Source organism: Lepus europaeus, chromosome 12, assembly GCF_033115175.1.
Source record: "Lepus europaeus isolate LE1 chromosome 12, mLepTim1.pri, whole genome shotgun sequence".
Taxonomy (NCBI): domain Eukaryota; kingdom Metazoa; phylum Chordata; class Mammalia; order Lagomorpha; family Leporidae; genus Lepus; species Lepus europaeus.
In genome coordinates, this window is record NC_084838.1 from 7688985 (window position 1) to 7713168 (window position 24184).

Below are 24184 nucleotides of genomic sequence, written 5' to 3' on the forward strand. Positions count from 1 at the left end.
CCATTGTTCTATTTCATCTATTTAGTAACCTGAAGTTGCAATTTTTAGAAAAAAAGATTACCTTTTAAATAACCGATTCATTACAGGACATGAATGAATGCCATGTTCCTGTGTTCAAAATGTCACTCACCATTAAGGGCGTGTGCTGGTAAGTGGCCCCGACTTACCACTTCCCCCGTGTGTCCCAACGCCCTGCCTGGCGGCCCAGGGTAATCGCGGGCGAGTTTGTGGGCTCCCTCGGCTCTTAGCGAGTCACCTGCGCTGCCAAGCACCTAATGAATCTCAAGTCTGCAATAAGGCTTCTACACTTCCCCTCCCTGGGCCAAGGTGGAAGGGGAAACTAGGGCTGATTTAGTCCCCGCCAGGCTAACGTGGTCAATTTCAAGTCCAGAAATCACAGGCTCCCGCTGGGGGAGCCGGGGAGGCAGACCGCCAGTGTACCCTCTGGCCACAGCCTGGAGACGAGAAACGAGACGTGAGGACAGCCTTGGAAACAGAGGGTACATGGCCCCGCTCTGCTCGGCGCTGCGCCCGAGTGCCCGGGAGAGCCCTGCCCGGGGCCTGGCGGGTGGACAACGTGCTGAGTATCCTCTGGGAACCTCCCTTCAAGCTTGTGAAATCCACACGTTGTTTTTCATCATTACTCTCAAGACGCGCTGGGTCTCTGGCCCTTCTCTAAGTGCTGGGCGACACAGAGGAGAGGGAAAGAGAGAGGTGAAGCAGACAGAGGCCGAGGGAGGCAGGGGACATGGGGAGGGCGGTGGCGCCCGGGACGCAGACCCTGGAGCTGGTCTGAGCAGCGGCCCCACATACCTGATATGGCATACAAATTGGAGTGCTGGTACTCATAGTCCGTCCGCGCGCTGTTCCTGCCTCGGAAGGTGGCAGGGAGCGTTAGGGAGATGTGCCTGAGGAAGACAGAGGAGAAAGGGAGGTTAGGGGAGCCTGGGGCACTGGCCAAGGCTCAGGAAGCACCTGGCGCCATGGACAGCCCAGCCGCAGCAGGCGCAGGAAGAGCGCGAGCCCCCCTCCCCCCCGAATGCAGGGGCTTCCAGACACCAGCAGTCACCTTTGTCACACCCAGAGCCTTATGGTGAGTCTCCAATGCGCCAGGGAAGTGGTGATTCCACCTGGACCTCTGGCCCTGGGCAGAGGGAAGCCAACGCCAGGCCCTAGAGCGAGCCTTGCTTTGCTTTGCTCCACCCCTACCCTAGGGCTGCCGAGGACCACAGTGCAGGGTACTTGGTAACAAGGCATCAGGCATTCTCATCACCACGTGCGGCCAGCGGACTAACGGGCTTTAAAACTGCCCAGAGCTGCGCGGCTGCGGGCGGGCAGCAGGTGCGGCAGCACACAGGAGGTGTGGGGAAGTGCCTCTGACGGAGCCACTGCCGTCTTTTCCAGCTCAGGTGTGGGCTGCTTAAGCCACAATGAACGCACAGCTGAGTATTTGAGTAAATAATCCATTTGGCATGGCCATCAGCTGCTTTTAGCACATGTTGACAAGAAAGATTAAATAGGAAAAGCACTCAAAACCCAACAGCTCTGGAGGAAACCACCACCCCAGAACCTCTGTGTGGGTGCCTGCCTGGTGGTTGGTTTGGAGCAGCTCAGCAGCCTAAGCTTTGGCCAGGCCCAGCCATTTCCCTGAGGGACGACTGCGGGGGCGGGGCATTACTAAAGCCGGCTGTCAATCACGCAGTGTCTGTTCGGCCCAGCAGACCTTCCGGGATGACTGCTGTGTGTCCAGACTTAGGAGAAAAGGTCCCCACAGAGCCAGCACTGAGCTGCAGCCAGCAGGGGTCCCCCAGGGTCAAGGTGAGTGCTGAGGGCAGCTGAGGGCGCTTTCACATAGACACCTGCGCCGCGGACCAGCCACGCTGAACCAAGCAAGCGCCGGCTGTGTGCTGTGGGCCTGCCCGGTGCAGCACAGGAATCTACTTCTAGCACACGCCAGCACGGACGTGAGCCCCAGCCAGGGTGGGAGCCCCGAGAGGGCGAGGAGCAGCTGTGAGGGTTCCGAGCCGCCGATCCATGGTCCGACCACAGCACCTGGTCAGTGAACTGCTGCTCGCGGTGCTGGTTGGCAGAAGGTGAATGACGACAGGTGACCTGCAGAGTGCTGCCAGGTGCCAGGCCTCGGGGACCGGGCTGTCACACACTCCTTACGGCTCCTCGCGGCACCCCTGGGGGGAGCTATGGGGCACATGTGCCGGGTCCACCGCAGGATGCAAGTGAGGGTGCGTGCTTGAACACTATTTACTGCTCATTCCGAGACGTCAAAGGCCCAGCACAAAGCCAGCATGGGCCTGTGACGGCAGCTCTCACACCAGGACGCCGGCCCAACGAGGGACTGCGCCGGAGTCAGGGACGCACGGAGCCTCAGGGCTGTCAGGTTCTACGACGTCTGAACCGCAGTGTGCTGACAGGGCGCCCGCAGCCCAGTCCAGGCCACAGAGCCGTTGGGGCAGGGCAGCGGCACCCTGGGCCCAGGGGCGGGCAGCAGCTGGGCTTGGGAAGACAGGCGGGCCTGGGGGATGGCAGAGGCAGCCCCCCACCTGGGGGCACACACACAGCGTCACAGGTCTGTGGGAACGCAGCCGTGGCAGGAGAGCAGGGCTACGGAAGACACCACAGTCACATGAATCCACGGAAGTAGGAAGACCAAGGTACTGTGAAGGGCAGGGCAGGGGAGGCTCTGGAAGGCTTCCTGGAGGAGGTGATGCTGAGGGAACTGGGGAACCTGGGCTCTCTGGCAGTCTTGCAGCCACAGGAAGTCTGGCTGGCAGGAGGCCAGGGCAGCCAGACCTGGGAGGGCCGCGGGGGCCCAGCACAAGCCCTGATTTTATCCCAAAGGGCTGTGAGGCAGAGATGTGGCCAGATCGAAGTGACAATTCTAAAGGCCTGCCCGCCTGTGGCAAAACAATGGCCACGCTGCAGGGGAAAGGCAGCCACTGTGACAGACACGGTCCCCAACTGCCTCTGTTCCTGAACGCTGTCGCACACCCTCCTCGGGGACGCAGCTGGGGACATTCCACGGCACACAGGACCATGGAAAGCAGGTGCCCGGCCCCTTCGCTGCCCACCTTCCAGGGGCCCCCGGTCTCAACGTTCTCGCCTCTCTGGGGTATCGGACCCTGAACGCCTTCGCACACCTCGCGTGTCCCTGCCGCGGCCTGGCCTGGCTCCCTTCCTTCGTCCAAGGCGCTTCCTTCCGATCCCTGCCACTGCCGCTGCTCCCCCCCAGCCCTGCCAAAGCTGCTGTTCGCGATTCCAGCCCACACACTTCTTCAGCTTTAGCCCCCACAACACAGCAGACTGTCCCTGTCACCACTCCTCCCTGCCCCAGGAAGAAAAAGTCCCAAAAGCGTCTTAATCGGCTGCACTGCTCATGCCTCAGCTGACTCTTCACCCACGCTGCTCCCTCCTCCTACAGTTCCCATTCTTCCTACACTAAACTCCTATTCATCCCTCAAGACCCCACCCACCCAGCCTTTCTTTGCTAAAGCTTTGCTGGGCTGGACTGTGTACCTGTGTGTCCTCTCTCACTCCACCTGTCACAATGTATTTTAAATCATCTGCTAGAAGCCTGGCCCCCTACCATGACTGTGACCTTAAGAGCAGGGCCCCATCTTCTGCACTTTGTACCCAAATTCCTAGGGCTATTTCTACCACAGAACAGAAATTACTGAGCACTTGTTCACCAAATCAGGTGTTGAACTCACTCCACTAAAACCCCTGGGTCATTACGTGGGCTGCTGTTAAATCGATTTATTATTTCATCGCTGCATGAGTGTGTTTCCCCATTGGACTCAGGGGTCCCTGTGTTAGGCCATGCAGCCCACTCCTTGCTGCTATGGAGGAAAACAGGTTTGGTGTGAGAAGGAACCAGTGATGGTGGCCAGGTGTCCAAGGCGGGAGGAAAAGCTTCAGTCAGGGCGTGGCTGCCACATCAGCCAGCCCGAGGCCCTGCAGAACTCCAGCTGGGGCGGCCGGGGAGCAGGGAGCGCCCGTGCCTTAGGGAACGTGCTCGGGAGAGGGGTTCCGGGCCATCCTGCAAGCAGCTCTCTGGCTTTGCTGTTCCTGACAGAAGCCGCAGACACTGGTGGCGGGAGGCTAGTGAGTGGGACTGAGCAGTCTGGGCCGAGGCACAGTGTCCTCTGTGCTGAGGGGGAAGCAGCCAGGGATGCTTTGATGTCGGAAGGGCCTGTGGGTGGACGGCTCTGCACCCAGCCAAGCCTCCGAGAAATGGGGCACGAGGTCCCTAGCGCCGAGGGAGCCCCTGCCATGCCTGGGGCTGGTACCCTCCACCCCATCGCCTGGCCTGTCCCTCCTGGGAAGCTTTTTAGATCAGAATACTGATTCCCAGGTACAGGACAGGCAGTGGCAAGGGGCAGAGAGAAAGCTAGAACACACACCCTCTGGTGTTATTTTAAAGTTGCCCTGAGAATCACCTGGACCACCAGGAATACACAGTGAGATTCTCAACCAGGACAGGACCAGAGGGTCCACCCTGAAGCCCCTTTTGAAACCAGTGAGGCCAGGGGCTTACCAGCTCTGCCATTCACTGCTTGCTATCCTGACGGGTTCCGGTTCAGCATGCAGAATTGGATACCAACGGTGCCACGTCCCCAGGGAGGCAGGGCACTGCCCCGAGAGTCCTCGGATGTAGTTCAAATCCCAGTGCCAGCGCCTAGCAGCTGGGTGGCCTTCGCGAGGGGGTGTCATCTCTCAGAGGCCCCGCAGCAGGCCGAGCAGTCAGCATAGAACCAGAAGTGGGCGAGCTAAGCTAAGCCCTTTAGCTCTGATTCTCCCCATTCCTGCCACCCCGCTGTTACTTTAGCATCCTGCTCGTGAGGGCCTTGGTGTAGGATCATCACAAAACCCACTGATGTCTTCCCTCTGTGTAGAGTGACCCTGAAACCTCCCCGGGGTCTGGAGGTGCTGCCAGTCTGGGCCCATCCCTCCTCCCTGCACTCACACCTGCCAATCTCGGCAGCTGCTTCTTGTCCCTCTACCCCTTGCTCTCATTGCTGCCTCAGGGCCTTTGCATGTACTGTTTCTCCTGCCTGAAACACTGGTTCCTCCCCTTTATCAGAGCTGCCCTCCGAGGACCTGCCCTGAGCACCTTCTGAGCGGCACTCCCTCACAACATCCTGCCTTCGTCTCTGCAGAGCCCAGCCCGCTCCAGGCCGTCTGGTCTGCTCCTGTGTCACTGGAACTGGTCTCTACTGCACTTTCTCTTCTCATGATAGCTGCAGTGTGGACAACAGTGCCCAGAACACAGCGGACACTTAACCAACGTTAGGAAATCCTCCAGGATCACCCCATCTGGGTCCGACCCTGTGGCGCAGCAGGTAAAGCCGCTGCCTGCAGAGCCAGTATCTCACATGGAAGCCAGTTCAACTCCCGCTGTTTCACTTCTGCTCCAGCTCTCTGCTATGGCCTGGGAAAGCAGTGGAAGATGGCCCAAGTCCGTGGGCCCCTGCACCTACGTGGGAGACCTGGAAGAAGCTCCTGGCTCCTGATCAGCCCAGCTAAGGGCGTTGAGGCCATTTGGGGAGAGAACCAGCAAACAGGAGACTTCTATGCTCTCTATAACTCTTCCTTTCAAATAAATAAGTAAATCTTAAAAAAAAAAAAAAAAGATTACCTAATCTGTGTTGAACGGATGGAAGAAATGGATGCTGACTTGTCACGAGAGAGAATTCTGGGAAGTTTCCAGGAAGGCATCCCACTTGCATCCTTCTCACCCCCAGGACTGGGTTGGTTAATGGTTTGGAAAATGCAAGTATTTCTGATTCATGGATATTTTTTCATGAACAGTAAATATATTCATCGTGGCATTGCTTATGAAGCCAAAAACCAGATTCAAATTAAATATCAAACAACAGGGGACTGGTTAGAAAATTATGGTACAACTGTTTGATGAAATGTTTTACAGTCTCTCAAAATATTTCAGAAGACTAATTAATGGCCTGAGCCCATCCATCCCCCTGCCCATTGCATCTAGTTAGGAAATACATTAAAACCCTTATCTTTACACTTGGGATTGTGACCGGTTAACCCAACACTCTTTAGCTTCCTTGCCACAACTGAACCGTGTAATGAGACTACCCGAGCACCCCAATCCTGCCACTGAGCCTGAAGCAGGGGAGGAGGAAGGAGCGAGGAGCACCCTGGACACCAGACACTTGCTCCCAGGCAGCAGCCACGCCAAGGGAGTGGAGGGAGGAGCAGGTGCTCAGTGCTCGGTGCTCGGCAGTGGCCAACAAAGCAGATGTCCAGGAAAACGGAGGCGCTCGGCCCACGGACAGCCACGCCAGCGCAGTCGCCGCAGGGGGCCCACGGACAGCCACACCGGCGCAGTCGCCGCAGGGGGCCCACGGACAGCCACGCCGAGCAGTCGCAGTCGCCGCAGGGGGCCCAAGGACAGCCACGCCGAGCAGTCGCCGCAGGGGGCCCACGGAGGCTTTCTGTGGACAGCCCACTGTTTTCTAGATCGCAGGGGCATTCAGAAAGGGGTGTCAGCAGCTATGGAGAAGCTGACCTGGAGACGGGGGGCAGTGTCTACACAGGGCAACACCCAGAGACGTAGATGGCTCGGCACCAGCCCTGAGAGGCCTTGCGCGGGGAACGAGGGCCTGCACGTCGGAAGCCAACAATTTCTGCCACTTGACGCAAACAGCAGATCGTTGCTTCCGCCCCATCTGGCAACGGGGACCTGCAGCCAGAGCAGCACCCGGCCTTCCACGCCTGCCCCTGCCCAGGAACAGCCCCGAGGGGACGGGCACACCCTGCCGCCGGGTCTCTCTGCCGGCGGCACTGGCGGCTCCGTAACAAACAGGTTAGCCCCACGCACGCAGCTGACAACGGCTCCCGCTCAACAGATGCCGAGGGGAATTTCATTTTTCCCCAAGTCAGTCCTAGGCACCTTATTCAATTAACATGGCCACTAAGCTGCAGACAGCTGCACAGAAAAGCCCTTCAGTTACAGAATACATTTTATTATGTGACAATAGTTGCCAGCACGATTTATTTCCTTTGATGGGATTCTGCTTTTTCCTTGTTAATTTAAATCTGTATTTTCGAGTGCTGATTCCAGGTCTGTGTGAATTTTTAAAATGTTACCATTAATCTTGTGGACCCAGTGGCCACGTTTGACAAAGACGGCTCTGTGGGGGCTGCAGCGGGGCCTGCTGGTCCTCGGACCGTCCAAGGGCAGCGCGCGGGGGACGGGGCTGGGCGGGCAGAGGCTGACTCCAGGTGCAGACGGAGCCGTTCTATCTCCACCCCACACACTTACACACGTGTCCCTACAGCCAGACTTGTGGCATGCAGGCGTAACTCCCACCCTATCTTGCGGGGGCTCAAAGTCATATTTTCTAAAAACTGATTTATTTATTTGAAAGGCAGTGTTACAGAGAAAGGGAGAGATGGGGAGGGGGGGCGGGGCAGGAGCTAGAAGCTCCATCAGGGTCTCCCACGAGGGTGGCGGGGCCCAAGCACCCAAGCATGCAGACCATGCTCCGCTGCTTTCTCGGGCGTATCAGCAGGAAGCTGTATGGGAAGCAGAGCACCTAGGACTTGAACCAGCACCGATACGGGATGCCAGCACTGCAGGCGGCGGCTTAACCCACAGCCACAATGCCGGTGACAGTCACAGGAACACTCCCTCCTGGGGCAGCAGTTTGTGATGTGTACTTCGCACATCCGGGGGGAGGGGGCTCTGGGGGGTTCTCAAGCTCACAACTGTTTTCATGATACTCAGGCATCGCTTGCTGTTTAATCCTTAAATAGGATACCAAAAACGCAAACTATACAAGAAAAAAAAAACCAGTAAATTGGATTCCATCAACATTTAAAATACTTGCTCTTCAAAAGATGCTATTACAAAAATGACAGGGCAAATCACAGACCTGGAGAAAAATGTTTATAAAACACACACCCACCTTATGTCTAGGAAAAATGCAGAACTCTTACGAATTAATAGAAGAGAATCCAATCTAAAAATGTCCATAAAATTCAGATACTTCCATAAAGAAAACAGGAACAGTAACGCTGCCGGTGAAAAGACTCTCCACGCCGCGAGCCTTTGATGAGAGGCAAAACCAAACCCCCGCGAGCTTCCCCGCTGCCGCCAGAATGGCAAAAGTGACGCCGGCGACAGGGCCAGCGGCTGCAAGGATGTGGCAAGTGCAGCTCTCACGGACTGCTGACGGGAATGCCCAGTAGCAAACAAAACGCGTGCAGCTTCTCAGCCCAGCCATTCCACTCCCAGCAACGAAAACTCAGGGACAGAGATGTGTGCACAAACGTGCTTAGCAGCTTTAACCCGCAGTCAGAAAGTAAAGGCAGACGTCCGGTAGCAGGCGACCCATTCGCTGTGCTGTCTCATACACGGGGAGCTACTCAGTGATGACAGAGGAACAGCCACAGACACACACAGGACAGATGCTGCTGCTGAACACAAGTGAGGCAGAGGATCCGCAAGGATCTCTAAGTGATTCCACTTCTAGAAAATCCTAAAAATGCAGGCTAGCCCACAAGGACAGGAAGGGGTTGCCTGGGGAGGGCACAGGGGGACTCCTGGGGTGGGAGGCAGTCCCTGTCCTGTTCTGGTGTCACAGGTATACACATACACAACTTCCAAACTGTGTGCTTAAACCATGTGCCGCTTATCATACAGGGGCTACACACCACTACGGTGGAACACACTACCAAGTTATTTATTTTAGAAAGATCTAGGGGCTGGCACTGTGGCATAGAAGGTTAAGCCCCTGTCTGCAGTGCCAGCATCCCATATGGGTGTCGGTTTGAGTGCCAGCTGCTTCACTTCCAATGTGGCTCCCTGTTAATGGCCTGGGAAAACAGCGGAAGGTGGTCCAAGTACTTGGACCCCTGCACCCACACGGGAGACGCGCAAGAAGCTCCTGGCTCCTGGCTTCAGATTGGCCCAGCTCCAGATATTGTGGCCATTTGAGGAGTGAACCAGTGGATGGAAGAACTCTCTCTCTCTCTGTCTCTCCCTCTCTAAGATTTAATTCTGCTTCTCAAATAAATCTTAAAAATACAGACCTAAATATGGGTTGGTTGTTGTGGTGTAGGGGGTTAAGCCTCCACCTACAATGCCAGTGTGCCATAAGGGTACCAGTTCAGGTTCCTGCTGTTTTACTTACAATTCAGCTCCCTGCTAATATGCCTGGGAAGGCAGTGGACGATGGCCCAAATGCTTGGGCTCCTGCCCCCATGTGGGAAACCTGGATGGAGTTCCTGGCTCCTGGCTTCCATCTGGCCCAGCCCAGGCCACTGTGGACATCTGGGGATTGAACCAGCAGATGGAAGATCTCTCTGTGTCTCCCTCTCTCTAACTCTACCATCAAATAAATAAATCTTTTCAAAACAGAAAAGAAGGCCCTAAACTGAGAACTAATGGGGCTCACAGTGTTCTGGAGGAGGCAGTGAGAGAAATCTTCCAGCGGACATGCGAGGATGACCTCAGACTTGGCCTCCGGCGCCCAGGTGCAAGGTGAACGGGGCCACAGAGAGTGGAAGGTGGACACAGTCATGATTCAGAAATCTCCACTCTTTCCAGGTGCCCCAAGGCCGTGTCCCTTCCCTAGAAGAGATGCGTACACCATGCTCCAGACACTGAGCACCAAGGCCTGGGAATGGGGCTGGCGGGGACGAAAGGCCCGTGGAGACCCTTTCTCTGCAGGAACCTGAGAGGGGAGATGACGGACTGGAGGCTGAACGCAGGAACACTGGCCGGCACCTCACCAGATTCACCCTTCCCTTCATCACGTGCCCCCCGCTCATTCCACAGGTGGGCCCCAGAGAGGCTCGGCTGTCCCCTGCCCAAGGGGGACAGGCCGGCTCTGGACAGAGTCTGCTGGAGCTTGGATCTGAACGCTGATGGGTGACAAAATTCAAGTTCTTAATTACGATGCTCTGACCAAAACCTGGAATCACATAAAATATCTGAATCAGAATATTATGCGGCTGCCCAATGCTGGCTGCAGGGGCGGGGCGGGGGCGGGCAGGCAGGACAGTCGCTGAGCGCAGGACGGGCTGTGAGAGGCAGCGAGGGGGCCGCCTGGTGACCCTCCACGGGAGGAGCCTCAGCTGCTGGGGCGTTCTTGGAGACCGCAGCAGGACAGAACAAGCGGGGAAGCGAGCCAGACGCCTGCTGTGAGCAGGGCCGGGTCCCCAAGACGTGGCTGAAAGGAAAACCACAGCAAACCGAAGATCCAACAGGCAAGGAAGCCACAGAGTGACAGACTGCAAACAACCCCACATCTGTCTCTGGGCGCCGGTGAGCGGACGGCTCGGCACAGACCAGGCCCCGAAGGGTGCGCCGGGTCACACAGGTGCGGCCCAGGCCGGGGCAACCAAGGACGTGCTCACAGTGTGCACAACACAGGCCTCCTGGGTGAGGTGTGGATTTTCCCACCTGCTGTTTAAATACATTTTTAAATGTTGTTATTTAAAGGAGAAATGATTTTTCTTTTTATCAGAAAAAGAAGATGGCAAAACTAGAAGTCTTCTCAAGGTCGTTAGGAGAGGGAGACGGGCCGGTGCTGAGGAACGCGCTGGCCCTGGGACTGACACTCAAGGGGACATCTTGCTTGACAGAACATGTCTGCTGGGGGCATGGGCCAGAGGTGGGTGCGAAGGAGAGGGTCGGGCTGGCTGGGGGCAGGGAGGACCCAGGGCAGAGGTGATGCACAAAGGCAACACGATGTGAGCTGAGGCGGGGAGCGAGGAAGAACACAGCAGAGGGCTAAATGCAATCCCACTTCATTCTGCAAACCACCACTGGGAGGAAGTCAGCTGTGACGCACAGCTTCTGTGCCAGGTGTAAGGACGTGCTTAATGAGTGCCATTTAATGAAGAAAAAGGCTCTTATAAAACACCTGGCACGAGCAGGGCGAGGGAGTCACAGGGAAGGGGACCCACGCTGCACCTGCTGGCATTTTAATAAGCACCTTCTAGAGCGTCCGCTCTCCAAGGCTGGTCAGCGGTGTCAGAGAGAGGTGCCTGCCCGCAGCCCACGCTCGCTGACAGTTTGGGGAGCCGTGTTTCTTAAGGACCATATGCTCAGGCCCGGGATGGCCCTGGAAGGTAATTAAAATGAATCATTCTCAGCTGCAGGGCCAGACCTGCACGGAGTCCTCCCAGTGCGCTCCCAGCCAGGGCTCCTGCTCCACGTCCCTGCGCCTCCCAGCCGAGGCAGAGTCCCGACGAAGACCTGCAGCCCACACACTTCTGAGCTACCCTTGTGTTGCTCTCGCTTTCTGTAACTTGGTGCCACTGAAGCAGAAAGTCAGTGATTTTAAGGACTCTACAACATTTTTAAATGCAATTTTTCTTATGGATTCCAGAGCCAGCCTCAGAAAGGAACCACAGTTTGTGGCCATATCTCACAACCTGATGAGACTCTGGTTTTGTGAAACCAACCAAGGGAGGTTTAGTAAAACCTAAAACAGGCCTACAGTGGTCATCTCTATCTCACAATGTCCATGCCCAGTCCCAAAACAAGTCCTGATACACCCATGGGACACGGCTGGTGTCAACAGGCACAGGAGGCTGCTGCAGTCAGTATGCTGCCACCGACTCCGTGGGCCACTCATCTTTAATCGGGCTCCTGCTCTATGCTAAGCACTACAATTGGCACTGAAACAGGTTAGGAAACTAAAGGGAGTCGCATCTCCCCCTTTAGGAACTTAGCTGCAGGTAAACACACACACACATCTCCCGTATCACAAGTAAAAAGCTCTGAATATTGCAAGATACTCAGTACAGGCCCCTGAGGCCATATGCTTCGACTGTAAAACAATGGCATGGAAAAAATAACACAAACGCCACCCATCTGTGGAGTCTGCTGTGCGCCAGGCACAACATTAGGTATCGGAAAGCAGCTGGGGCCACGGCCGCATCTGCAGAGATGAAAGAATGTGGTAGTGGTGTTGGGGAAAGGCCTGAGCCACGAGACCGTCAAGACAGTGACCCGAGAGAGGTCGCAGCGCAATACAGGCCCCATGGGCTCTGGGGTGTCTGAGACGTGGGTCACACTGGGTGGTCAGCAGCGGCTTGCAGGGGGAGGCAGGTGCTCAAGGCCTCACTTCTCTAGCTGTCTGTATGAAGACGGGCACCACTTACTGAGCACCTGGCTCTTCATCTGGGGAGCCCGGCAGAGAGAGCAGTGTTCTACGGACAGGGAAGTGGTTCAGAGAAGTTAAGTCATTTGGCTGGGGCCATGCGGCTGAAGAAGCCACTGAGCTAGGATCTGAGTTCCTGCACTTTCTACCGCACCACGCTGCCGCACTGAGACCCTGTGGAGCACAAAGCACCAACGCAGAACTGGGCCTTGTCCCTCCAAACAACCCATTTGCCATGATCAGTATAACTTCAACCCTCCACTTTGACTATGTAATGAGTTTTCCTCATGGGTAACACACAGACACCTCCCCCCTCCCCGCAAACCAAATCACCCTGGACTGGACAAGGGGAAAAGCTGTCACTGGAAGACTGAGGAAATCCCAACTCCAAACTCCCCGAGTTCCTCAACACGCAGCTTCAAGGCACGCGCAGCTCGACAGCATATGGCAAATCAATTACTAGTTTAAATCTTAAAACAAAAACATGGCAAGTGTGGTACAGAAACAATCAAGAACAACGGTTCGGTTTAGATTACAGTGGGCCACTGGAGTTTTGAATACAATTAATCATCATTCCAGGCAATGGGAAGCCATATTGACACTTATTCCTAATTTGAATATTTAATTAGGGTGAAGTTCTTCATCAAATTATCGCAGAACTGGGAGAAAGCCTGGAAGACTCACACAATTACTATCTTAACCCCTTACCAGCTGCTCACCTTGTGAGCACAGCCATTCCTGTCCCAGCTGTGCAGGCGTGGCCCCGCTCCCAGTCTCTGACTCAGAGCTCAGGAAGTGTCGGGGATGGGGACTGAGCCGCTGCAGGGAGGAGCCAAAAGGCCAAAAGGAGCAGAAGAAAGGTCTAAGGGAAAGAACCCTGGACAGAGGCAGAAAGCAAGCTGTGCAGGGCTCATGGCGTCCGACACCCCCACTTCTTTCTCACAATAATCCTGCGAAGGAGGTGTTCTAATCCTCATTGTACACGAGACGCTGAGGCTCAGAGGAGATACAAGCTGCCCTGAGTGGTGCAAATTAGGCCCAAGTTATTCATCACACATACATACATACACACATGTGCACATCACACACGCTACTCACCAAAAAAAATGACAAAGGGAATACTTCAAAACCTAACAAAAAGGTACTCAAAGCTGTTTTTTTTTATATCCTGCATTACGCAAATAAGTCGGAGGAAAATCTACACCCCTGGCACCAGCATTCTAAAAAGTAACCCAACCCTTGGATCCGAAGGCGCCACCGAGCTCCCCAAGCTGTGGAGTTGCACTGGTGCTGTGGCCAGCTACTCAGGACGACAGGGAGGGCAGGTGGCAAGGGCCAAGGAAACAGCCTTGTATGGCTGACAGAGCCAAGGTGACAGGCGGCAAGGTGACAAGGTGTGGCTACCCAAACCCCAGTGGACGGGCACATGGCAAAGACGGGCGTAGCACGACCCTGCTGGGGCCTGGGCGGGGGGGGAAGAGTGGGTAACGAGACGAGAACCATGAACTTGCTTTTGTTCTTCCTGAGCAGCGGAGGCTGGATGACCGCGTTCCCAGCTGCAGGTCAGAAGGGACGAGGGTGGCAGTTCCCGTGTGTGTGTGCTTTTTCACTCTGCTGACACCTCACAGACACCGTGTGGTTCTACCTGAGCAACAATAACAAATTCCCACGTCCCGTCCCGCAGGGCCCCCCTGGTCGGGACCAAGGCTACTTCACAGCCTCACAGGCTGAGCTGGCCACGCAGCTGGAAACCTTCCTGCCTCCCCTCCACGCTCCGGCAGGCTCGCTGACCCTCCTGCAAGGCGTCAACGCTTGCTCTGCAATGGTCACTTCTCGCAGGAAGCAGATTACGGAAGAGAAGGAGGGCGCCGCCCCTCGCCCCTCACTACCTCCTCTCCTGGCAGCACGTGCTCGGCCCCCTGCCTCTGCCCGGCCCGCGGCGGGGGACCCCAATCCATCAGGCCCACTCTGAGCGAGCTCGTGGTGAGAGCAAATGGTGTTGGGAACTTTGAAAGTTTCCTTTGTATATTACATTAATCCATATAAGAAAATCTCTTTTAATGAGGAGTGATGTAGTTACAAACTCTCCAGAGCCGTAATTAGAGCAAACTAATTGAAGTTGTGTTTTGACACACTTTCCAAATTCACGGGTGCCGATGACATATTCACAACACTGCTGCCGCACAACCATGGCGACGGCAAAATCATTAGACTAATAACACTTATTTGCATTCTGATCATGCCGGCAGCTTTCCCTTAAATACTGTTTCTACTACTGCTCTTTGCCTGTAAGTTTCCACTGAAAGATATTAACAGTAATTATTAGTACTTTAGTGGAATTTTAATGTTAAAGGATAACAACATGCATTAACATACATTGGACGGCATTTTTTTTCCTTAACCACCATGGGAAGGTCTGGGGGGCTCTTCCCTGGCCTGTGCCCCACAGCCCAAGGGTCTGCCTGTGACTTCAGTGCCACGCAGAACACCTGCTTGGGGTCCGCACCACATGGAATCTGAAGTTGGGTTTCTGAATTTCTCTGTTTCAAGAGGAAAATCTTTCTTTTTATTTTTTAATAATAAAAATCAAAGAGCTAAGGAGACATTTTCCCAAGCATTTTCATAAAACCTCCGCGGTTACGGCAGGGCCCTGGTAAGAACACTAACGAATCCCAGAGGACACGCCTGGGCTGCTCTCGTCGCCGCCCTGGCGCGATCAAGGCAGACGTGGCACAACTCCGCCGTGGGGGGGCTCGATCAAAACAGAGGCACCGTTTGCCACCAACAAGGCCAATTTTGTGGGTGCTTAACTCAGACACTCGCACACAGAGAGGAGGACTCGGCAGTCCTAAATAATGAGTATTAATGACACCCTCCTCCAGAGTGACAAATTACTTCTGAAATCTAGAATCAAAGACGTACGAAGAGTACGCGCGTTCCTCTGAACGTGACAGGAGCTGCCAGCGGGCACACAGCGTCCACTCACTTGCAGCAGGAGACAACAGGGTCCCTCCTGCCCCTGCCTTTGGCTGCTGGGCAAGGGTGGTGACTACGGCCACCCCTCCTCAAGGTGCCTCCCAGCAGCTCGTGATGGTGACCCAGGGCTCACCCCGAGGCCTCTCGTGTCACTGCTCAGAGAGAAGGGGAGAGACGGCGTCCCCGCCTGGCACTGGGAGCCCCCTGGCTCAGACCCCGGCTTCTGTGGCCACCTTGGTGTCAAGAAAAGCCGCCAGCATGTCATTTACAAATGTCTTGACTCAAAATGCACACTTGTGATGAATTTCAAACTATGCCAACGTACATTTCAGGATGAATGTTAGCTCTCAACCTGGGAAGATTTAAATGAGTGAAGAAAATGCTTCCTTAGACAAACGCCAAAGACTACACCCTCCTTTAAAGCTTGGGAGTTTTGGTTTCTTAAGTTACAATCCTTGTACCAATCTGCTATTTTTCAAGTCCCTGAATACTTTTAACAAATAAAATAAGGAAACTAACTTTCATAGCGGCAGCAACATTCCAAATCGTGGTATTTATTCCCCACATTTAACTTTGATTACACTTGAACCCTGCAACGCTGAAACACCCACCTCGCACATCAAAGAAATGAAGAAAAAAAGCCCCGCCTGGGACGGGCACCACACTCCCATTCCAGACGATCCGGGCTGATCTTATAAACTGAAATATTTAAAGAGTCTCTAAACCTCGCTGACCTTACTTCTGAAAACAAGGAACATATGGGCACTGCGAGCTTTTCATCTTCTTCCAGCCTACTAAAATATCCGCTCTTCCGAAATTCAAGAGTGTAGGGGCTGCCAAGCTCAGATTCATAAAGCGTGCGTGCGTGCGAGCTCAGGGCAGGCGGTAAACGGCCGGCTGCAAACAGCCCACCCCTAACAAAGAGCCCAAGGCAACATTCTCCTCCTCGGAGCCTAATCCATCTCCAAAGCCCTGGAAAAGAACTTGGTTCGCAAAATAAAGCCATGGCTAAGGAGGTGGGCCGTGGGCCATGTGCTGGACGGCTGTGTCTGGCTCCGCGCAAGGTCGCGCCCACCAAGGTCATGGGAGACACTGAGAGGGGAGAGTCCTGAGAACTGGGGAGCCCACCCCTGTGCCCAGGGCCAGCTCCTCCAGCCCTAAACTTCTCTGCCCCTGGGCGAGCCAGGATCTCCCCCGAGCTTCAGTTCTCCCATCTCTTAAAGCAAGCCTCCAGCAGTCAGCCTGCAGCGTGTTATAAAGAGGAGAACCACGTGTAAACGCACAGGGAGTGTTCACACAATGTCTGGTGCACGATGCTCGTTAACGACGACATTCCTATTTTTCCCAGTAGTTACAGTTCTGGATGTTTGATTCGTCTGGAGCAGAAGGTCGATCCGCTGCTCAAGAAGCATCGTCAAAGTGACCCCCACCCCAGGCAGGAGCCGCCCACAGAAACTCAGAGGCCCTCTCCAAGTCACAAGCAAGGGGTTCTATTAAATACCCAAACGCATAGGCAAAACCCTGCCTTGAAACAGAACAACGCAGTGGGGGAGGGCGCAGTAAAATCCCAGGAAACCACGCGGGTGTAATGCCCGTGTTTTACAATAGTGGTGGTGAGAGCTACACTGAGAGGTGCAGGTGAACACTCCAGAGAGCGACCTGAAATAGACTGTCGGCTTCCACTCTGATAAAAGCGAGAGCATCCTCCTCCTAATGGTCTGGCTCACAAAAGCCACCCGAAAGTGAACGGGCAAATCTGTTCTGACATGCAGAGAACTATTTCCACAATCCTGAAAGAGGCCTTTCTCCCAAGCCTGCAGCGGAGCCCACACGCACCCGAGAGCAGACCGTGGCCCATCTCACACCCACAACCCTGCTTCCCGGCACCACAGCACACGCGGCCACCTGCAGAACAAGACGTCCTGTCGCCGAGACGACAAAGATGACGCATTTAAAAGTGACTCCTCCTCCTCCACGTCTGACACGAGACGGTGGGAGCCAGGGAGGCCCACACGGCTTTCAGCCGGTGAGGCCGTATTGACTCATCGTCAGTCCTTCGTTAAACAGAAGCCCTGACTTCCCAAGAAGCCACATTAAAAATTAATATCAAGAAGCGTACCACTCGGCCTACGCTCATCATTCACGTTGAGTAAACCAACTGCGTCCTAGAGGCATCTCCCTAAGTTTGGTTCTGTCTGTTACCAAAGCAGCCAGGGCTCTCTCTGTTCGCCTCTCCCTCTAGGTCTCCTGCATATCCTCTCGTGAGCCCCAGAATAAATCACTGCGGGAACCCACTTAGCACTGGCCTTAAAGCACCTCGGGGGAACAGAGACGCAGCGCACCCCGGGTATGGCCTGCACACGTCTCGTCAGCCGGTCCCTCCAGCTCAGGCGAGCTGGACCCCGGGCAACGTTCACAAGTGTCCGCAAGTGTGAGCACAGACTGCTTAGCCTCGGGGAGGAGAGTCCCCACCCACGTGGCGAGCTCAGGGAGGTCCTCGCCTACCAGCTACTGGTCAGGAGCCTGGAGAAGCAGCTCTGAAGACAGCGCTGGCCCCTGGGCAGCTGCACTCCAGCCAGGCCCAGCCGTATCTGATACCTGCGCCAGGCTCTGCTCCCCAGGAGAGGTTTCACCACCAGCAACCCTGCAACCCTAGGCAGCAGGACAAAGGGACAATGTACCTGCCAAAGGCGGCTGGCCTGCTAGTTCTGACACTAACCAGCTCTCTGACCCTGGGCATGGAATTTCATCTCCTAGGTCTCAGTTTTCTCAGATTAAAATGGGGGTGGCTGCCAGAACTTGACTCAGAGCTATTATTAGGATTAAATGAGTTATTATTTGAAAGCACTTGGAAAAAATGGCTGACACCTAGTAAGTGCAATGTAAGTTTCTGCTGGATGAATAGATGGATGGACGGATGGACGGATGGGCAGGTGGACGGATGGGCAGGTGGATGGACAGATGGACAGATGGGCAGGTGGACGGATGGGCAGGTGGACGGATGGACAGATGGACAGATGGGCAGGTGGATGGATGGACAGATGGGCAGGTGGACGGATGGGCAGGTGGACGGATGGGCAGGTGGACGGATGGACAGATGGACGGATGGGCAGGTGGATGGATGGGCAGGTGGATGGATGGGCAGGTGGACGGATGGGCAGGTAGATGGATGGACAGGTGGACGGATGGGCAGGTGGACGGATGGGCAGGTGGATGGATGGACGGATGGATGGGCAGGTGGATGGATGGACGGATGGGCAGGTGGACGGATGGACAGATGGACGGATGGGCAGGTGGATGGATGGGCAGGTGGATGGATGGACAGGTGGACGGATGGACAGGTGGACGGATGGACAGGTGGACGGATGGGCAGGTGGATGGATGGACAGATGGACGGATGGGCAGGTGGATGGATGGCTGCAGATATGGACAGACACACACATGGACAGAAGGATAAATGGATGAATGGATGGGCAGGTGGATGGATGAACAGAAAGATGGACATGTAGATGAGTGGATGGACAGAGGACAAATGGCTAGATGGATGAACGAAGAGATGGCAGGGAAGCTGTATAAACACATCATTCTGGTCCCATGCACCTAAACTAGCTCACTTTACAGGTTCAATACATAGTTTCTGAATACCCACCACGCGCCAGGCACCTAGAATTCAGAGGTCCCAGACACCCTGGGGACTTACGCTTCCCACTGAACGCTCACTGTAGGTACCAAATGAAACGACAAAGCTGACACTGCCTGCCAGGCTTCCCTGCACAGCGATGCAAGGTCATCATTGGTGCTGTCTGTAAGTTCAAAGCTTTTCCTGAGGCTTTCAAAAAAGAAAAGGGAAACATGAGAATCCCTCACCAGTACACAGCAAGTCTGGTCAGTAAGACTGAACACAAACACACGCAGCAATGACAGGAGGCGGGGAAATGCCTCCTTGTGTGATGCAGGCAACGGGGGGTGAGCAAGGGGAGACAAGGGCCAGGGTGGCCAGGACTAACCCAAGTCTCCATCTCCTCAGGAGGGAAGGGGCTGGGATGAGGGGAGCCAGATGGCAACAGCCTGAGCAGGGATGCTCCTGAATGAGAAAGATGTGCTGGGAAGCACGAGGAGATGCGCCCAGTGAACGCCAGAGGATGTGGGCTCACTGGGACCAGGGCAGGTGCCAGGCGGGGGAAGAACACGCGCCTGTTTGAAGACCCCAGTGAGATGTCAGGCAACCTAGGATTTTTTTTTTTTAAGATTTATTTATTTATTTGAAAGGTAGAGTTACAGACACACACACACACATATCTATCTGCTTGTTCACAAATGGCTGCCAACAGCTGAGGCTGGGCCAGGACAAAGCCTGAGCCATCCAGGTTTTCCATGGGGGTGAGAGGGGTCCAAGGACTTGGGCCATCCGCTGCTGCTTTCCCAGGTGCATTAGCAGGGAGCTGGATAGGAAATGGAGCAGCCAGCACTTGAACGGGTGCCATGTAGGATGCCAGTGTGGCAGGCAGAAGCTTAATCCGCTGCACCCCCAATCTAGGATTCCAAGTCACAGGGAAGGGATGCAGGCGTGGGCTACTGAAGTTACCCTTGAGTCCCAGAGCCCCAGCCCGAATCCAGCTTGGAGGGTTCAGGCCCTGCCCCGCCAGGGGTCTGGCAGCTGGCAGTGCCTGGTATACTGTGCAGTAGGTGGCAAGTGCCCCTGCAGAGGGGAGAACTCAAACCACAGTGCTGGCGCCTGTGCTCTACAGGCAGAGAACGCCTGTGGTCTTCATTGTGAGGGGCAGGTCACTTTAAGGAAGAAAATGAGGACATGGACCCCATCGTCATGGTTCCACAAACACAAAAGGTGCTCGTGGCTTTGCCATGAAGGAAGAGGGTGCCTACTTATTCCAAGTCAGGCCAGACCCTAGTCATGCCTGCATACAACCTGCAGAAACGTCAAGGCTCTGAAGACCCCCTTGCTAGACAGTAGGACCCAGTCCTCCTTTGATGGGACGAAGGCCAAATGCTCCCCCACCAGGTAGGATCCCCTATGCCCAAACTGGCCCTTGCCGACATGGGACAGGAGCTCAAAACCCACATCATGGGGCTGGCGCTCTGGGTTCAAGCTCCGACCTGCAGCACCGGCATCCCATATGAGTGCTGGTTCAAGTCCTGGCTGCTCAACTTCTGATCTAACTTCCTGCTGATGGCCTGGGAAAGCAGTAGAGGATGGCCCAAATCTGTGGGCCCCTACACCCATGTGGGAGACCCAGAAGAGGCTCCTGGCTCCTGGCTTTGGATTGGTTCAGCTCTGGACATTGTGGCCATTTGGGGAGTGAAACACAGATGGAATAATTCTCTCTCTCTCTATCACTCTGTCTTTCAAATAAATAAACTAAATCTTAAAAAAAACCAAAAAACAAAAAACATGTTGCAGTCCATTGGCCACTTGGGAAGGACTGGAGTGACACCCTGGGGTCAGCTGGCGGCTTTGCCTCCTAGCCAGCTTGGATGCAGGACTCCGTGAACCTCACTCTAAACCACGGTTTCCGTCTCCAATGCTCGGGGCTGAGCCCACCCTTACTAAACCCCGAAGAGAAAGGCCTGCTCCAGCGCTGAGCCCGCTGCCACTCAGCACAGGTGGCAGACACCTCACAGGCAAAGGGAAACAGGCCTCCCTGACACGCGCGGCAACAACAGAGCACGTGGCAGCCGTCACCCGCGTAACCACGGCCATCTCCTCACTGAGAACTGACAAGAGGCAGCCCGAGGTGTTGAGGCCGTCAGTGTAGACTGAAGGACCCCACTGGCTGACCTCGGTCTCCGCCCGATGCTGACTTACGTGAGCTGACCAGGAGCTGACGGAGCTGATGGCCATGTCCAGCAGGAAGGCAGGCTGGTGAGGCCAGGACAGCGCCAGGATCGCCTGGGGGCTGTGGACAGTGGAGATGGGGTTTGAGCTCAGGGACGAGCCTGAACCCCATACACCGGGACCTGGTTTCCTCTCCCCCTCAGGGACAGTCCCGGATGGGGGCGGCGGGACGATTTCTGAAGTCCGTGAGGATCTATGTTCTTTTTTTTCTTTTTTTGACAGACAGAGTGGACAGTGAGAGAGAGAGACAGAGAGAAAGGTCTTCCTTCCGTTGGTTCACCCTCCGATGGCCGCTGGGGCCAGTGCGCTACGGCCGGCGCACCGCGCTGAGAAGATCTGCATTCTTTTGATTTTTTTTTTTTTTGAAGAAGTTATGGCACAGGGAGAGTAGATAGCAAACCACTTCACATGTCACGTCGCACGGGCAGTGTCGGACCCCCAAGTTCAACGGCTCCAGTTCCTGTGCTGTAGGCACTGTACTGCTCAGTCCCATATTCTTTTTTTTTTTTTTTTAATAAGATTTATCTTATTTATTTGAAAGGCAGAGTTATAGAGAGAGGAGACACAGATAGGGAGGCGTCTTCCATCCAGTGCTTCACTCCCTAGATGGTCACAACGGCCAGGGCTGGGCCAACCTGAAACCAGGAGCTTCTTGCGGGTCTCCCATGTGGGTGCAGGGGCCCAAGGACTTGGGCCATCCTCCACTGCTCTTCCAGGCCACAGCAGAGAGCTGGATTGGAAATGGAGCAGCCGGGACATGAACTGGTGCCCATATGGGATGCCGGCGCTGCAGAGAGCAGCTTACTCTACTACACAGCAGCACGGGCCCGGGATGAAAACCTGACACTGCATGTGAAAGTTGTCTGAATCCTGGTGTCCCTGAGAGGGAGGCTAAGCGCACGCAACAGACCTGCTGCAGTCAAAATGCCCCATTTCCCGGAGAATCTGTCACAGATTGATAACATCCATGCACAAAGTTAAGTACAATTATGTCTGTCACTAAGGAATATCCCATGGAATCTGTGACTGACAGTTTGCCGGGAGCTGACAAATCGTGGGAAGACAATGAAGTAGCTCGGGGAGCGCTCGGCCCCTGACCCGGCAGGGGCTGCGGCTGCAGGACGCAGCAGCTCGGAGACGGCTCTGCCCTGGAGCTCTGGGAGGGCCTGCGTCAGTGCAGCTCTCAGGATGCGTCCACCTGCCCAGAGCCTGGGGTCTTCAGGCAGCAGTCTCTCCTTCAGGCCCAGGCTGACGGGAAGGGCCGGGTGCAGCTGCTGGAACGAGAGACCCTAGGCCAAGGTCCACACAAACATGAAATGTCTGGGGAGTCCCAGCACCGCGCAGTCCCGGCTGCTTATCTCAGATGGACCCTGAGTAGGACACAGCCGCTCTCAGCTCACACATGGCCGCGCCGAGCTGGGGCATGGAGTCAGCACCCAGGCCCCTCTGTGTCCCCTGGGGGCAGCACCATAGCCGTGACTCTGCCCACGTCTAAGCCTCCTTCCCTGCCAGGGTGGTGAGCAGCAGATGCCGGGGCAGCGCCTCCGTGGCCAGCAGCCTCCCTGCTGCGCGAGTCCCCGGAGGTGCCCTCGGCAAGCTGTCTGTGTTTTCTGAGGCTGAGGCCGGGGAACACTGCTTGAACGAGGCTGGAGTCGCAGGGACTTGCTCCAGCTCCATGAGGTCTGCAGCCCCCAGTGCCATGTGATCCCTGCCGCAGGACGCGTCTCAGTGCCACGGAATTCCCACCACCACGGTCCAACCCATCAGCTCTTCAAACATGGAGCCTGCCCCACCTCCCTGTAGTGCCAGGCCCCCGGATCTAGTGCTCCCCTCCCACCTGCGCCCAGAGACCCTTCTGCTTTCTCTCTTCACGTTGACCACAGGGACATCAGAAGCCAGCTGCCTGCCCCACGCGGGTGGAAACTCCACAGCTCCTCACAAGCAGCCGCCACACCAGATTCAGGTCCCTCCCACACACGGCGCATGGGGGTACACCTGACTGTCACAAGCCCCTGACAGGTGTGGCACTGCCTCCTGGGATGTGCCCACCGGGCTGTATTCCACACGCCCAAGCTCATGACCACACTGGCGCCTCACACATGGCTGCTGAGCCAAGTCTCCCCAGTGTGGCTCCCACACTATTGATTTTCTGACCCTCGGGGCCTCTCCGTGTGCCCATCACCTTCCATCTCCGGCTTCCTGCAGGGCGTTCCGGCTGCGGAGGGATGTGGAGTATTGATTCTGTCACTCAGCACATCAGCTCTCCCTAATGACTCTGTGTCATCTGCAAATTTGATAAGCAGGCCTCTGATGTCTTTATCAACCCGCCAAGTCTACTGTTCAGCAAGCGGGGGCAGCAGCCCGCCAGGGGCCTCCTCCCATGGCGATGCGGGCCACTCATTCATCCACATGCGAAGCCTCCGCACGTGCGCTCGAGCGCTTGCAGGTCCGCCTGCCTCCGGGGGCTGCCCCAAACCTCTGCCGGGCCGCAACAGAACCTCTCCTTCCCAGCAGAATCCCACGTGAGACCCAGGTGTGAGAGGGTGCAGGGGGCTGCCCTGGCCAAAGCCAGGAGGGTGCTTCCTCTCTCTGTGCCTGCCCCAAGGCAGCAGCACAAGGACCCAGGGTCAGAAACCCGTCCTCCGCTCACACGCCCGAGGCTGGTGCACAATGCTGAGGCCTGCCCAACAGGGAGGGGACATGGGAGCCTCAGCCCAAACCCTGCTCCTTACTGCCGGGCAGCGTGTGAGCATGTGCGAGAGCGTGGAGCGGCCTGAGTCCCGGAAGAAGCGGTGCTGTCGGAGAACACGTTCGTCCCCTGAACTCACGCGTGGGGGCCTCGGCATGAGAGGTGGGCCTGTGGGGAGTGATGAGGCTGGGCAAGGTCATCAGGCGCAGCGTGCTCCCTGGCTCCAGCCATAGGATGCTCTGTACCCCGTGGGCTCTGCCAGCGAGAAGCCGGCACCAGACACAGCTGCTCGACTCTGCACCAGCAAACTCCCTTCCTTTATGATGACGTCCGCACCAGGTACTCCGTAATGGTAACCAACGATGGGCCAATACCAACCGCAGGCCCTTCCTCGCCTGGGGCTGTCGGGAGACAGAGAAGTGTGCGAGAGGAACAGGGGCTCTGCCACGCCCGCTGAGGCCACCTTCTGCCACGCATGGCATCCAATACCACATCCAGGTCACG

General features: G+C 55.8%; 1 protein-coding gene across 1 annotated transcript in view; it reads right to left on the minus strand.

Annotated features, from left to right (window-relative positions):
• MVB12B (multivesicular body subunit 12B) overlaps positions 1 to 24184 on the minus strand; it is a 176237-nt gene that overhangs the window by 67596 nt on the left and 84457 nt on the right. The window contains exon 7 of the mRNA XM_062207527.1: positions 814 to 908. Coding sequence (XP_062063511.1) covers positions 814 to 908 — 95 coding nt within the window. The remainder of the gene's footprint in view (positions 1 to 813; positions 909 to 24184) is intronic.